Source organism: Coregonus clupeaformis, chromosome 7, assembly GCF_020615455.1.
Source record: "Coregonus clupeaformis isolate EN_2021a chromosome 7, ASM2061545v1, whole genome shotgun sequence".
Taxonomy (NCBI): Eukaryota; Metazoa; Chordata; class Actinopteri; order Salmoniformes; family Salmonidae; genus Coregonus; species Coregonus clupeaformis.
In genome coordinates, this window is record NC_059198.1 from 58,103,261 (window position 1) to 58,120,396 (window position 17,136).

Consider the following 17,136-nt stretch of genomic DNA (forward strand, 5'->3'; position numbering starts at 1 on the left):
AACAGGCAGAGACCACTGGAAGAAAAGCAAGAGAGAGGGAAAGGGAAGGAAGGAGGGAGGGAAGGAAGTGAAGGAAGGAAGGAAGGAAGGAAGGAAGGAAGGAAGGAAGGAAGGAAGGAAGGAAGGAAGGAAGGAAGAGAGTACGAGAGAGAACTGGAGAGAGTGAGAGAGAGGGGGTCAGGGGTTGTCATCGCTCTCTCATTCCAAACTCTGCAGCAACAACAGCAGCTCTTAAAGTGGAGGAGGGAGGAGGAGGACGAGAAGAGAGGGAGGAAAAAGAAGTTGGTGCTTTAAAAGAGGGAATCTTGGATCAGTGATCTGCTACCTCTGCCTGTACCCCCCCTCCCCCCACATGGGCTCCTAATTTGGGATTTGTTTAAAGCGGGAGACTGCGTCTAGGAGACTTTGCCTTGCTTGGGAATAAGGGATTCCTGCTCCTTCAGATTCAACCACAAAATGTCTGATTCCACTGTCAATGCTCACTTGGAAGGAATCCTATCAGACTTTGAAGGTTAGTCTTCGCTTTTGGTCTCTTCGTCTCCTCTTTTTCTGTCTTTCTGTCTTTCCTTTACTGCTCTTTTAGGGAACATCTTCAGTCCTGCCATGAGGACACATCATATACAAACTTTGTATTATTATTATTTTTTAAATAGAGAGTGTGATTAATTGAGATATCTATATGTTGAATGTGGGTATTGAAATGGAACATTACATTTGGAATGCTGCCTTTTCAACTTTTCAATTGCTTCTTCAGGTCCACTATTCTCTCTCTCTCTTGCTCTCTCTCTCTCTCTCTCTCTGGCTGCTGTGAGCTACATGTGTGTCAGCCATCGAGGTCATGTGGGCATATGGTGTGTGTTCAGTTCAGAGCACAGTGTGCTATTGATTTAGCAGCTCTTTATAAGGCTCTCTAAAGGCACTGGATAACCTGCAGGGAAACTCAGAGAGAGAGAGAGAGAGAGAAGAGAGAGAGAGAGAGAGAGAGAGAGAGAGAGAGGGAGAGAGAGAGAGAGAGAGAGAGAGAGAGAGAGAGAGAAGAGAGAGAGAGAAGAGAGAGAGAGAGACTTGACTTTTGCTGCTCTTTATTGAGACATCCTCACTACAAAAACACAAATCAAATCAAACTATTTATAGAGCACATTTCTTACAGGGGATACACAAAAGTACCCCCAGTGAAACCTCCCTCCACCCCTAGTAAGAGAGAGGGAGAGGGAAAGAGAGAGATCCCTTTAAAAGAAACTCAGCAACTGACCACGGCTGTGAGGGTAACACCTGGCTCTCTTCTCCCTCCCCCATCCTACCACACCCTTCTCCACCTCTCTCTTTCCTTACATCCCTCCCTCCTTTTTAGGGGCTTTCTTCCCCTTTTCATCTCCCTGCCCCTGGCACAGATTCCCTCTGTCACCCCTCTCTTCCTCTCCTCCTTCTCCTCCCATTCTTCCTCTCCTCCTTCTCCTCTCTCTCTTCCTCTCCTCCTTCTCCTCCCTCTCTTCCTCTCCTCCTTCTCCTCTCTCTCTTCCTCTCCTCCTTCTCCTCTCTCTCTTCCTCTCCTCCTTCTCCTCCCTCTCTTCCTCTCCTCCTCTCTCTCTTCCTCTCCTCCTTCTCCTCTCTCTTCCTCTCCTCCTTCTCCTCCCTTTCTTCCTCTCCCTCTCCTTCTCCTCTCTCTCTTCCTCTCCTCCTTCTCCTCTCTCTCTTCCTCTCCTCCTTCTCCTCCCTCTCTTCCTCTCCTCCTTCTCCTTCTCCTCTCTCTCTTCCTCTCCTCCTTCTCCTCTCTCTCTTCCTCTCCTCCTTCTCCTCTCTCTCTCTCTTCCTCTCCTCCTTCTCCTCCCTCTCTTCCTCTCCTCCTTCTCCTTCTCCTCTCTCTCTCTTCCTCTCCTCCTTCCCCTCTCTCTCTCTCTTCCTCTCCTTCTCCTCTCTCTCTCTCTCTCCTTCTCTCCTCCTTCTCCTCTCTCTCTTCCTCTCCTCCTTCTCCTCTCTCTCTTCCTCTCCTCCTTCTCCTCTCTCTCTCTTCCTCTCCTCCTTCTCCTCCCTCTCTTCCTCTCCTCCTTCTCCTCCCTCTCTTCCTCTCTCAGCGTCTCGTCCATCCTCTTTACCTCTCCAGCCGTGGGTTTTACTGACAGGCTGACACCTCGTCTGCCTGCGTCCTTCACAAACACATGCCCATTAGGGACGCATCCACACTTGTCCAGAGCTGATCCCTGTCAACACCAGGTAGCTTATGGTATGTGCTATGTGCTCACTGCTCACTCCCTGTAACTGCCTGCTACAACCAGTGGCATACTGATTTCCATTTCTGAAGAAAGACTGAACACAAACAATAGTTGAGACTAAGGAAAGGAGTAAAGGAAGAGGAGAAGAAATGATGAAGAAAGTTAAGAAAAACTGTCAGATGCTGACTGGAATACTGTCAAAGTGCTTGTATAAGACTGTGTTAAAAACAACATTTTTTCGGTTGTTGTCAAAGCTAATGGGCTACTGTCTGTTTTCATTCCCAGTAGTGTGGGATGAGCCTGGTTTGGGAATGTTGAATACATGACTGTGTGCCAGTGTTTTGTGTCACAACTCAATTATGCGGAACATCTCTGTGTGTGTGTGTGTGTGCGTGTGCATTCGTGCGTGCATGCATGTGTATATGTATGTGTGCGTCACTCTCCGATGTGTGTTATGTGATAAACACAAAGTAGAGATAGAAAGAGAGGTGTCTCTGACTGTCACTACTGTATGAGGTTAAATGTGTCACTCTTCCATACAGTCATCCTATCTCAGGGGTCTCCAATCCTGTTCCTAGAGCGCTATCCTCCTGTAGGTGTTCGCTCCAACCCCAGTTGTAACTAACCTGGATCAGTTTATCAACCAGCTAATTATTAGAATCAGGTGTGCTAGATTAGGGTTGGAGTGAAAACCTAAAGGACGGTAACTCTCCAGGAACAGGGTTTGGCGAGCCCAGTTCTATCTGATGCTGTACGAGTAGGAGGCTCACAGGGCAGGGGGCTCTCACAGCCTGGAGATGACCTCAGACATGACCTCAGCTATGACCTCATCCTGACACAACCCTGGGTCTACTGACCAGGCCACTGGGGCCTTCCGCTGTTCTCAACTCATACTAGTGTGTCCTGCTTTGTTTGATAAAAGCGGTCCTGTGTGGCTCTGTTGGTAGAGCATTGCACATGCAATATCAAGGGTCGTGGGTTGGATTCCCGCTGTGGCCACCCATAAAAATATGTTTGCATACATGACTGTAAGTCGCTTTGGATAAAAGTGTCTGCTAAATAGCATTTACTAGTGTTTCACTTTATTTCTCAGCCTCCATCCCATCGCCTTGTGAATTAGAATTGATTCTACTTAATGTCTGAATATGTGAGTTTGTGCTTTAGGAAAGGGGCTCTTAGATTGATCTTTATCTTCAGCAGAATTGCTGCTGAAGATGGGTGCCACCACAGGAGAAAAGCAATGACTTAGGAATAGTCTATGTAAACAAACTAGAGTGCAACTATAATGTAGGTCCCACTTTGCCTGGCTACCCATCTACATCGCTACGGCCAAACTGACGTTTCTTCTTCACTATGAGTCTGGATTTTCCTCCCTCCCCTATGATTTCTAGAATGCGAACACATTCTGACCATTCTAATTGGTCCCAGAAACCGAGGGGTTGGGCCAGAGCCGGCCTTCATGATGACGTTATTAACTTTGATACTCTGATTGGTTAGATTTGTTAGAGACGATCCAATCGCTGATGAATTTGTTTTGTACAACGCCCCTCATGTTGAAGTCACATAAACAACCACTAGGCTGACAGTTTCAGACTGAATGTATATAGTAATCAATAGAGCAGAGGAATTAAATTGAGGGTGAGTGGTCAGGCAAGGTCCCACTGCTGCAGAGCCGTGGAGTGAAGTAGTTCCCATTCAGTTCAGGCCTGGACATAGTAAGTGTCTCTCTGTCTCTCTCTTTCACACAGACCACACACACACACACACACACACACACACACACACACACACACACACACACACACACACACACACACACTATCTCGCTCTCTCTCTCGTTCTGTCTTTTACATTCTCTCTCTCTCTCTTTCTTTCTGTCTTTTACATTCTGAGGGCGTTTAGGCAGTGAGAGGAAATTCCAGAGAGAGAGCGAGAGAGAGCAGATTTCTGTGGTGGATGAAATTGTTTGGGTAGACAGAGGAGGAGTGGATATCCACACACAGCCTGACCTCTCTTCTCTTTACAGAGGAGGAGAGGAGCTTCAGGGCCTGCCCTGCTCTCAGCTTTAACCCTCTCCTCACTGCCAATGTAGTAGAAGTTGCCACTAACCACTGATTGAGGGCAGATATACTTGTATCTCCCTTAATGGTTCAGGTTAGAATTGGAGGTAAGGCAATCTGATCTTAGATCATTCTTTAAGTACTTATTTTGTGTTACACTAATGGTTGGTATGAATAACACAAGTGGTTACTTTATGTCATCATATGACAGTCAGTTCTTGTGCTTTGGGCTATCCCCTCCCCTCAGGAAGTATCTTCCCTCAGCCTGCAGTACAAGCCAATTCTACCATGACAACTAAATGAAGGGGACACACCTATTTTTATAGGCTCAGTTTCTGAAAGGCAGAGCAGAAATTAGACCAGAGGTCATGGTAGAGATTCAAGGTTGCATCCCATATGGCATCCTCCTATTCCCTATATAGTGCACTACTTTTGACCGGGGCCCATAGGGAATAGGGTGCCAATTGGGACACACCCCAAGTCTTTCACATGCTATAGAAAACCATCATTAAGCAAACTGTAATTTAGCTGTGGTTGTTTTTTCCTGAATACCCCTCAATTGGTTAGTGCACCATATAACCAAAAACATGCCTTCTGCACATACCATATATAGAGGGGATTCTAAGAATGTATGGGAGCTACAGAACTGGAGACATTCTGGGTGGGTTTCATCAGGGAGAAAGGAACAGTGTCTGAGACTGGGGGACTGTCTAATCAGACAGCTTTTCAGTACACAAAATGAAGTGGAATTAAACGGTTGTGCTCTATGATGATTCACATTAATGGGATGACCAGTCATGTCCAGTACAAACGCATTGATAACGTATTGAAAATGTATTGTTAACGTGATTGATTGCGCAATTGATTTATTCAACTGCTTCCCGAGGCATTTCATTTGACATTACGAATCTGACCTGCACACTCAAATGCATTACAAAGCAAGCACACTGAAATACTTTGGTTTTCCCCACTTACAATAAATATTCAATTTTGTGCCAATCTGTCATTGTTCTGCACATTAGCTTCCCTGACCCCACTCTATTAGAGAATCCCATTGGAGGACAGCACAGGAAGTGTCCCCTGCCAGGAGCTGATAGGCCAACCAGCCGTCTCCATCCTTATCTGCCCTATCAATGCACCTCTCACCGACTAACACAGGTTTCCTGCCTCTGCCGCCATGCTGTGTGTGTGTGTGTGTGTGTGTGTGTGTGGAGCTGGTGCTACTGGAACCTACTGCTGGGGTCAGTCCCAGGCAGGGAGAACATAGCAGGCCTTTGTATGTTTCCAGCTACCGCTCTTTGTTATTCTCCCTGTAGAACACGTGGAGTGTAACTTATACCCTGCGCACATACACACACACACAGGCACCAATGCACGTAGACATGCACACACACACACACACACACACACACAGAGCACAGAACACACACGCACGCCCAGCCAAGCCAAGCCAATGCCCCTTGAGTTATCACCAGCCCTCAACATACGACAAAGCAATGAAAGACTTCCTTTTCTTTTAGCTAATATGAACTTTTCCTGCTCGAGTTGGAGAGTGTGTTTGACCACTGTAATGGACACCTTTTGGAGAGGGATGTGACGTAGCCTTGATGAGGACGGTTTGGCAGGTAACACTTTCTATGAGGGTATCATATGGCATTATAAAAGCCCTTATAAGGCATTGTATGTGTGTGCATTGAGAAGGAATATGTGCAACTCTCACTCATGCTCGTACAATTTTTTGTGTTGCACCTCATCTCACGTTGGACGATGACCTTCTTTTCCTCTCTATTATTTGTATGAGTCTCATAGAAAATATTGGCCTTATTTCACTGGAACCTGTGTGAATTCAACAGATATCAGGATTAGTACTGACCTGTGCTGAGAGTAAGAGTTCTCACACGCACCGACCTGTCCACTTTGTTGAGGGTCAAAGGTCACACACCATTGTGTTCTCTGACACTCTCAGCTGTAAAAGGGCACAGTTGGCCAATCACAGATCAGAATCTGCATGTAGTGCTATTGATCATTCAGACCCCCTGAATTTGCCACAATATGTGTAATAAACTGTGAGGAGCACATTGGTCATGAGGACTTTTAACTGTACTCTGTCCCTTCTGGCTGACAATCAGCTGATCACGCGGTGGGTGCCTCTATCCATCCAGAGATGTTAATGAACACACAGAGGACGTCCATGTGTAGCTCATCTTCAGCTTCATCGACCATACTACATTAGAGGAGAGACCGTATCAAAAAGATCATGTGATATCGTTTAGAAGCTTGGTGACTTGATGGGATGTGATGTGGAAAACAGGGATTCAGTGGTGTTCTGATCTAGTCTGGACAGTGTTTGTTAGGCACCAAATAAGAAACACTCATTTTTGTTTGACGTTGCAAAGAGTTGTGAAAGGTATTCCATTGCCGGCCCTACTGAACGCGATCCTGCCAAGGTAATGAAAGTTGGCTGAAGCAGAAACAGACTTGCATTGCTAGTTCATTTTAATGGAGGAAAACAAGTTTTGAGAGAGAGAGAGAGAGAGAGAGAGAGAGAGAGAGAGAGAGAGAGAGAGAGAGAGAGAGAGAGAGAGAGAGAGAGAGAGAGAGAGAGAGAGAGAGAGAGAGAGAGAGAGAGAGAGAGAGAGAGAGAGAGAGAGAGAGAGAGAGAGAGAGAAATAAAGTAAAGAACAGAGTTGACATTTGGTCCTCATTATAATTATCTAGCCGTTGCTGGGAGGCTTGTGATCACTGTTATCTCCTGATACTGTATAGCTCCTGATAATGACGCTTTGAGGCTTCACACGCCTTTGTCCTTGAGCTGGGAAAACATACAGACAAGCTGGCATGGAGGCACCACACACACACAAACTGGCACGCAAACACATAAACATACAGTACATGCAGTATACATGTACACAAACAGACATATATACATACATTGGGACATAAACAGTTTGCCCAATATGCTCAAATACACATACTGTACACAGACCCTCTCTCTCTCTCTCTCTCTCTCTCTCTCTCTCTCTCTCTCTCTCACAGTTCCCCTCCAGCAGTATTGTGTGAGTATAACACAGTAGTGATTTAGGGGCCAGTGGCTGAGATGTGCGTCAGAGCCTCAATGAACCAGGCTCAAACCCCTCAGTGTTTACCTTACTACACAGGGGGAGTGGGCCACATACACACACACACACACACACACACACACACACACAAAGAGCTGAGAGTGCCTCTGTCTCCTGTCTGTCTGTTGGGCCTCCAGTCAGCTGGTGCCTCTCTCACAGATCCAACACACACTCATGCACGCACACACACACACACACACACACACACACAGCTCCCCTCTCTTTCGTCCTCCCCTCACATCACTACACCCAGACTGATCATTATATCAATCACAATATCTGGTGGTTGGCTCCTCAACACTGTGAAGACTGTCGCTGCAAATGTAGACACAGGTATGGTGCTGGAGATAATAAATATGAGGTTAAAAAGTGGTTAAGTGTCCCTTTAAATGGCACTTTTGTGTTGTGGAAACCTATTTGAGTTGAAATGATTCCTATTTTACTGTTAAGTGGAGTGACAGAGGCTACACAAGACTAACCATAGAATTAGGAAATTATAATAATAATAATTTAATAGGATCTATATGGGACTAACTACTGTAACTATTCATCTTTGCTTCAAATACTTCCTGTTATTTCTGCTCTGTAAGTATGACTTCATCAGGGGTTGTTTTAGGCTCTTCCTTATTTCCTGTTGAGTCACTGTATCTAAACGGCTTTATATGTCTCATAAGGCGTTATATCAGCCATATCTACAGGTAGACGAAATTTCATGGCCCATTTTGTTAATGCCATTTTGTCTCAAAAGTGTTCTTTGTGACAACGCTGGTCTAGATCTGTGTTTGTCTAGATCTGTTATGCAGGATCAGCCGGTTAGTCAGGTGGTTAGTCAGGTGGTTAGCATCAGGTGGTTAGTCAGCTGTGGTAGCATATCTAGTATCTGTCTGTTTGCAGCATGGGCCACATGGCTTAGTCCTTATCTCTATCCAGATGCATGACTCTCCTTATCACAGGGCGGTAGGTAGCCTAGCGGTTAAGAGCGGTGGGCCAGTAACCGAAAGGTTGCTGGTTTGAATCCCCGAGCCAGCAAGGTGGAAAATTCTGTTGTTCTACCCTTGAGCAAGGCAGTTAACCCCCAACAACAACTGCTCCCCAGATGACATGGCTGTAGATTAAGGCAGCCCCCTGCACCTCTGATGGACTAAATGCAACTGACTAGGTATCCCTTTTCCACTAGCATGGCTGTCAGTGAACTGTAATACACTGTAGGCACTTCAGGACAGCCTCTGTCACACTGTAATCCTCAAAACTGGTCAGAATTGTGCTGAGACCATTGGGCTTGTATTCATAAAGTATCTCAGAATAGGAGTGCTGATCTAGGATCAGTTACACCCCCTTGTACATTAATTGTAATGTAAAAGGCTAAACTTATTCTAAATCAGCGTTCCTACTCTAAGACGCTTTATGAATATAGGCTGGATGCTGTTATTCATGTGGTGCACCCACTCCTCCAGATTCCAGGTGTCCTACTATGTGATTGAACATCTTATTGGCTTCCCAATCTAGTCTTCAACAGGATATGGGGTATTCTTTCCAGGAACTCACTTTCAAAAGACCAGTTCTTTAATGTTATCTCAGATGGAGGAAAACAGATGGAGAGACGAAGAGGCCATTTTAGACTATTGAGATATAGCCTTAACAACACAGCACTCTCTATCACACTCATCATCAGGCCACTATCTTGGGTTGAGTTCATAAATCACCAAACGGTAGAAAACTGATTGAAACATTGCGGGACTACCTAAACTTGTCCAATATGAAGCGCTCATATTCGTTCCCCATTGCTAAATGTTTTCTTACGCTGTGCCCTAATGAACAATTACTAACTAGCATTGATTTTGCTGATAGCTTGAGGACATTTTTACTTACAATGATTGTGATGTGGTTGTCTTGGCTGAATTAATGCACTGGATAAGAGTGTCTGCAAAATGACCAAAATGTAAAATGTAAAATGTAAACACGGCCCTGCTGACAGTGGGCCAGATCCCTCTTCCTGTCTCAGGGAGGAAACTTAATCCCTGTTTGTAACAGCTGGCCATCAGTTATCTGGCCTCACCTCGCTGGCATGCCCATGGCGGACCACTATTAGCCAGGGAGCGCTGGGATAGCGCCAGTGGTCCTCTGTAGCTCAATTGGTAGAGCATGGCGCTTGTAACGCCAGGGTAGTGGGTTCGATCCCCGGGACCACCCATACGTAAAAATGTATGCACACATGACTGTAAGTCGCTTTGGATAAAAGCGTCTGCTAAATGGCATATAATATAAAGCCAGCCATTGTCTGGGAGCATGGGTCCAAAGTACCTTGAGGGCCCAGAGCGGTGACAGACCTGGAATGCCAACCTGTCGATAACCGTCAACCAGCTGAGATTTCCCGTATCTGTGCAGAAGGTTACAAGGAGTTTAGAGCAACATTAGGCCAGCAAGACTCAGCCTTATTTAAGCAGACACACAATTTTTATATCACAAAAATATCCATGATGCATCCTCTTTCCTCAGTTTAACTAAACTTTTTCCGAACTGTTCAGCTATTACACCCAGAATTCTGTATCAAACCCCATCAATAGCACAGCATCTGTCATGTCTCTATTCACACATCTTTAAGTCTCGAGGTAGCCCCGCATGATCTGCATCCAGCATGGCTTTTATTCAGTAATACGACACAAAAACCTGCTGAAAAGAACCAAGTGTGTGAAAATATCGAGCTCCATAAGGGGGTCTATTACCCCCATGCTGCTCCCTGGCTCGGGGCCCTCTGAGCGGGGAAGATGCTGGCGCTGGCTGGGTTGTTTATTTGGGAGCTCCAGGGCTCTAGTCTGGAAGAGCAGAGGTTAGCTAGGTGTCGCAACCTCCAAACTGACACGGAACAGTTGGAACCACGTACTGTACGGCTGTAGTAACGAGGCCGATTTAGAAACACAACAGAAACAACAACAACAACAACAACAACTGGAAACGATAAGCCCCAGGTCCCAAATCTTTTTTTACCTGGGGCTCATTGCTCTACTAGCCTGGCCCCAGATCTGCCAGTGCTTTAGCCAACTCCCCTGTCTACCTTGGTTAGTTAAGGCAGCCTGGTGAAATGGAGAACTCAGTGTTTGCTAATGGAATAATGGAATTACCGGCTGGCTGACTTCCCTCTCATCTGGTTGGTTGTAGCTATCTTTCAATGATAATTTTATGAAGATTATAGCATGAAACTGTCTGGCCACAGCCCTGTGTGTGTGTGTGTGTGTGTGTGTGTGCGAATGGGGGTGGTTGGGTGTGTGATGATGCTTCATTTATTTGAAGCAGGAAGATATTTCACTAGAAAAGCAAAACGCTGAAGAGTGTGCAGGATACTATTTCTAGTGAGCTGGGTAATACTAATATTGGTCGTAGAAACTTCATTACTAAAGAGATTACTAAAGAAATTACTAAAGATACATTATAATCAGCTTTCCATAGAAATGGGAAATTGACTAATATCAGGTTTTACCATAAACGTAAGTGGTTCACGTGACCAAAAGATGATGCACGTCACACCCATAGATGGTATACATAAAGGTCACACCGTTAGCCAACCTGTTGCTGCTTATCTATTTTCCTCGTTGATAGAACGGCGTTTTTATTCAATGGGCAGAATTGAACTGAATTATAGTTTTTTTATTGAAAAATACCTGCTGATTCATCACAATTCATAAGCAGGGCGAGCGCATGGTTGTATTCATTACGCCGATTCTGTTGCAAAACGTTTTGTAATATTTTGCAACAGAAACCGTTTACTTAAAACGGAAAGGTTTTGCAACGAAAACTAGAGTTTCTATTGGACAAATTCAGGTAGGTCCCGCCCCGTTTCGTTTGCTTCCATTTGGTTCTTAACCCGTAAATGGTTTCCGTTGTAAGAGTTTATGAATACACCCCAATAGCGCGCGCTGTGGTTGTGTTTGAACAGTCTGTGCACATCGGTTTGTTGTGAGTCAGTCACGTTCATTGAAGGAATGTTAAATAACTAAATCGCAATGATGAAAAAATACGTGAAGCGTATTAAATCAGGTAATGAACGGACTTTCCCTGTTAATATTTGCGTTTGTGTTTCAATGGGATTCCATAGGGTTTTGGTTTTATTATGTGACCCAGTGATTCCGTTTTCAACTAGATTTTTTTAATAGTGTTCCCCAAACACTTTAGAAATCAAATTGTAGGCCTACAACTTTTTCCAAGAGATGTATCAAAATCAGAAACGCTTTCCAATCTCTTGTAGTTGGGAAGCCTAGTTAGGCTATAGCAGTAGGCTACTCAGCTAAATTATGAAATGGTGTAATATATTGATGCATATTTTGATGTTTATTAATCCATTCAGTATATTACTTGATTAACTTACAAGGCAACACAATTCCTCTGTGTTGATCTGTTGACTGACCACACCATGTCTTCTCTTTTCCAGCACTAAAGAGGTCGTTTGAGGTGGAGGAGTCTGACGCATCCATCAACCCCTCCCCTCTGTCCCGTCGGACCAACCTCCGCTCCTCCACCTCCAGCCAGCGAAGCTTCCACGACCTGGGCTCCTCCCGCAACTCTGACTACCCCTCCAGAACCTCGCCTTCTGACTCCAACCCCTGCTCCCCCAAAACCAGCCTGAGACGCATGGAGCTGTTCGGGGGAGGGGTAGGAGGTCGTGCCCCGGATATAGCCTCCTCCCGCCGGACCGAGATCTCCATTGAGGTGTCGTCCAAGCAGATTGACAGCTCGCCCAGCCCGGGTATCGCCCGCTTCGGCCTGAAGAGGCCCGAGGCCCAGAGCCTTGGTTCCCGAGCTGGAGCCGCCCCAGAGAGCTCCACCATCTCCAGCTCCAGCTCGGCACACAGACGGGCAGAGATCTCCCTCTCCCGGCCCCACGAGCCCCCCGCGGCCCCCAGGAGGGGGGACTCCCAGCCTCCCTCAGCCACCCGGATCCCTGACCCCCCTCAGAGGAGGACCGACCCCCCCATGGCCAGCCCCGTGGAGGCCCCTACTTCCAGGAGACCCGAGATGCCCGTCTTCCGACAGCCAGAGATGGCAGCACCAACACCGGTCAGGGTGGTGGAGAACAACAGCCACCCCCCAGCTCCCAGCGGCCCCCTGCCCAGCCTGGTGGAGCCTAGGAGCGAGAGGACACAGCCCCCGGTCAGCGAGACGCCCGTCGCCAGACCTACAGAGAGTAAGTTAATCTAATTCTATGTATGACACGTCTATGCATAAGTCAGGACTGAATTGAAGCAGGCAGAGGTTGACATAGCTGGGAATTGTGAAACCGAACTATGCATGATGTGGTACTCCCTTGGTTTTCAGATAAGAATGCTTTTCCTGGAAGTGATGTTTTACAGGGTAGACTCCGGTGTTAAGTAGTGGTTGTGTTTCATAATTGCTGGTCTATACTTCCGCTGTGTCCTGTGTAGACATGCAGTAAAGTCCTTCAGTAAAGATGGATAATTCATAACCAGAGTGATAGAGACCCTTCCTTTCCTCCGTCTAACCTGACCTAGTCTTGAGCTGTTTGGGGTTTAACTAGAGCTGGGTGATAGGGACAAATTCATATCACGATATTTTGGCCATTTTTGACGGTATTTGAAGGTATTTTAGGTTTTTGAATAATAAAAGTTCTAAATATGCTTTATGAGTAGTTCATGACCCTAGGGTGACAACACATAAATTATAAGTGATTTCAATGGGGCTTTCTCCATTTATACTGTTGACTCCAACTCCAAAAAATAATAATTTTCATTTCCTGCACTTTTATTATCATTTCCACACTGACTTTAGTAGCAAATGGAGTAAACTATAAAAACTGACATTATACGCGTAGGAGTTGCGTATCACATTTAACAAACCAAACATACTGTTATAGAAGGTAAAGTAAAAACTCAAACCTGTCCGTGCATCAATACCAGTATACAGTATAATACGGTATACCATTCAGGCCTAAATTGACTGAATTAATACGATAATGATAAATTGAAAGATACATTTATAACAATGTGAACCACTGCTTTTTTTAAATTACTCTTTAAATGGATGCTTCGGGATTTTGGCAATGAGGCCTTTTATCTACTTCCCCAGAGTCAGGTGAACGCTGGATACCATTTTTTGGTCTAACTAGCGCTAGCGTAATTGCTTGCTAGCGTTAGCGCAATGACTGGAAGTCAATGGGTATCTGCATTGGCTCGCAAAGCTACCTCTAACTTCCTTCATATTGGACACAGAGACATAAAAATGGTATCCACGAGTTCATCTGACTATGGGGAACTAGATAACTAGATAAAATCCCAAAGTATCCCTTTAAAAATTACTACTAGTTTGAATGTTGTAGCTATCAATTGTCCCATTAACAATCACCCATATTAGCAAACAGGTTTTATTTCAAACTTCACATTTCTCTAGTATAGGCTACTTATCATAATGAACGATATCAGCAAAATGCCCACGATAAGTGGTCGGTTTGGTCAGTGTTGATAATTTTCGGTTTATCGTCCCAGCTCTAGTTTGAACTTTGAAGCACAGTGACTAATGGTAGAAGTATGCCGTGGTGTGGGTTGGGGTGCATCCTAAATGGCACCCTAATTGCCTATGAAGTGCACTAGTTTTGACAAGGGCCCTATGGGCCCAGCTCAAAAGTAGTGCACTTTTAAACGTAATAGGGTGTCATTTGGGACACACCCATGGTTAGCAAAGCCTTGAGATGAAAGAGGAACATTCTGTTGTGCTTTTTCTAAGTCGTGTGTCCTAATTTTAGTTTTTCTTCTGGGGAAAAGTACCAGTCATCCTACTGTGGCTAGGAACTGTGCACCAAGAACTATGACTCATTATTCAGGCATACCAAACCTTCGGCCCATCCAGTTTAAAGATGAAAAGGGCAATGAAGTGAATGTTATTTCGGCTAAAGATGTGCTTTTTCTCAAACCACCAGAAAACCACCACAAAAGCCTCAAAGGATGGGACCGTTTCAACGTGAAGGGTCAGGGAGGTATGAGTGAGGTCATGAGTGTATGAATACAGATGATGCAATGTTGACATTGTGGGGGCTTGAAGGCTTCCTCTCTGTAGGCCTACCTCTCTCATTAAAGGTCTAAGTAGCCTTGGCTTATTCCTGTCTCCTCGTGGGAGAGGACTTAGGTCATTGTGGGGGAAGTTAAAGGGCCACTTAACCACTTTTTTACCTCATTCATTATCTCCAGCACATACCAGTGTCTTGTGTGGTAATGAATATGAGGTTCAAAAGTGTTGAAGTGCCCCTTTAAGTGTGATGTCAGACTTGGCGTTGACCTGATGACCTCGTGCCCCGTTCTGAAGTGTAATTCGTTATAATGAACAGACCCGGGTGTTGCCGTAGTAACTCCATCCCCTATGAACTTTTACTGTATTGATGATGAAAATAAAGTTACAAAAACAGAATTAAGAATATTAGATACGTTTCAGACCACATCAGTCCTTGTAACGGTTTGGGTTCACTGACTCTCCTCTGACACTAGAGGTCAGAGGGAGTTGGTTGACTGCTCTACTTCATCAGAACAGTTTTGGAGACGGCACTCATTGTTAGGCCAAGAGTTGTTCCTGAAAATGTGACCTGACCCAGAAAAACTCTGGATCTCATTAAAGCCTATAACTAGGGCCCAGAGTTAGTACTGATCATAGAGATCATATTAAATTACTAGAGGGGCTATAGTCCCAGTCGGTATTAGATAGAACGTTGTGGCCCCACCCACCTGTGGTTACCTAGGTTACTCCATTGGCTTACAGCAAAAACTTGACCTTTTTCAAACGCAATGTTCTTGTTGTCTGCTTGTTTTAGTCAATTACAAAACTACATTAAGGAATAGTACATGTCTAAAGATTACTTTTCAACATTGCCTGCGCATGAGCGTTCACTACTTAGAAAAACGTAATATTGTAGTTCCCTCATGCCCCTTTTCTTGACGGAGCTAGCAGCCACATTAGTGAGTGAGTGAGTGCTAGCAAGCTACCAACCGGAACATTAAGCTAGGCAAGACCAACAACACAAACTAACGGACTATACAGCTAGAAGTAGTGAGTGGAGTTACAAACGGACTATACTAAACAAGTTAAATGTCTTACCTGTGATGAAATGTTTTCCACACACATAGCAACGTGTAAACTACTTGGACACCGGGTCCCACTCTCCCACGCCTAATAGCCTGGGTTCTTCTCGCAAGCTCTATTTCCCTATGAAGGAGCATTTCGAACCGGAGGTCAGGATTTTTTACCTGGTTACATGTACATTGAACAACACAGCAGCTTTTCAGCCTGTTTTGTTATTTGTATATAACTAAAATCAACAATGAAGTTCTCTTTTACAATGGGGTTCAATGGGAAAGAATGTTTGTTTTCCCCAATTTTTCCTTCTTATGACGTGAATATCGTCTCGGAGTATGTCATAAGCCCTCAAAGATCCAGAACGGGGTGAAAATGGCAGCCCTATTGGTCAGGGAGAATTCCAAACCAGTCTAATTGGAAATATTGGCAATAGAGGCATAATCCTGATTTTACTTATAAAGTAAGTAATCAGAAATTGTGTAATAGAATTGTCAACCTAAACTCTTGCTGTGGCTTGCGCAAATATTCACCCCCATGGGCATTTTTCCTATTTTGTTGCCTTACAACCTGGAATTAAAATGGATTTTTGGGGGGTTTGTATCATTTGATTTACACAACATGCCTACCACTTTGAAGATGCAAAATAATTTTTCTTGTGAAAAAAAACAGAACTTGAGTGTGCATAACTATTCACCCCCCCCAAAGTCAATACTTTGTAGAGCCACCTTTTGCAGCAATTACAGCTGCAAGTCTCTTGGGGTATGTCTCTATAAGCTTGGCACATCTAGCCACTGGGATTTCTGCCCATTCTTCAAGGCAAAACTGCTCCAGCTCCTTCAAGTTGGATGGAGTCCGCTGGTGTACAGCAATCTTTAAGTCATACCACAAATTCTCAATTGGATTGATGTCTGGGCTTTGACTAGGCCATTCCAAGACATTTAAATTTTTCCCCTTAAACCACTCAAGTGTTGCTTTAGCAGTAGGCTTAGGGTCATTGTCCTACTGGAATGTGAACCTCTGTCCCAGTCTCAAATCTCTGGAAGACTGAAACAGGTTTCCCTCAAGAATTTCCCTGTATTTAGCGCCATCCATCATTCCTTCAATTCTGACCAGTTTCCCAGTCCCTGCCGATGAAAAACATCCCCACAGCATGATGCTGCTACCACCATGCTTCACTGTGGGGATGGTGTTCTCAGGGTGATGAGAGGTGTTGGGTTTGCGCCAGACATAGCGTTTTCCTTGATGTCCTTAAAGCTCAATTTTAGTCTCATCTGACCAGAGTACCTTCATCCATATGTTTGGGGAGTCTCCCACATGGCTTTTGGCGAACACCAAACGTGTTTTTCTTTTTTTTTTCTTTAAGCAATGGCTTTTTTCTGGACACTCTTCCGTAAAGCCCAGTTCTCTGGAGTGTACGGCAGAAAGTAGTCATATGAACAGATATTTTAATCTCTGCTTTGGAGCTTTGCAGCTCCTTCAGGGTTATCTTTGGTCTCTTTGTTGCCTCTCTGATTAATGCCCTCCTTGCCTGGTCCGTGAGTTTTGGTGGGTGGCCCTCTCTTGGCAGGTTTGTTGTGGTGCCATATTCTTTCAATTTTTTTAATAATGGATTTAATGGTGCTCCGTGGGATGTTCAAAGTTTCTGATATTTTTTTATAACCCAACCCTGATCTGTACTTC

General features: G+C 44.8%; 1 protein-coding gene across 3 annotated transcripts in view; it reads left to right on the forward strand.

Moving 5' to 3' along the window:
- The window catches only part of LOC121568757 (septin-9-like), an 89,172-nt gene that overhangs the window by 8,889 nt on the left and 63,147 nt on the right, over positions 1-17,136 (forward strand). The window contains exons 1-2 of one of the 3 annotated variants that reach the window (XM_041879156.2): positions 239-511; positions 11,813-12,565. In XM_041879156.2, the coding sequence (XP_041735090.2) occupies positions 457-511; positions 11,813-12,565 (808 nt within the window). In that variant the 5' untranslated portion in view covers positions 239-456. Of the gene's footprint in view, positions 1-238; positions 512-11,317; positions 11,422-11,812; positions 12,566-17,136 lie in introns of those variants that run through there. The other 2 variants (XM_041879157.2, XM_041879158.2) reach the window with 2 other exon arrangements.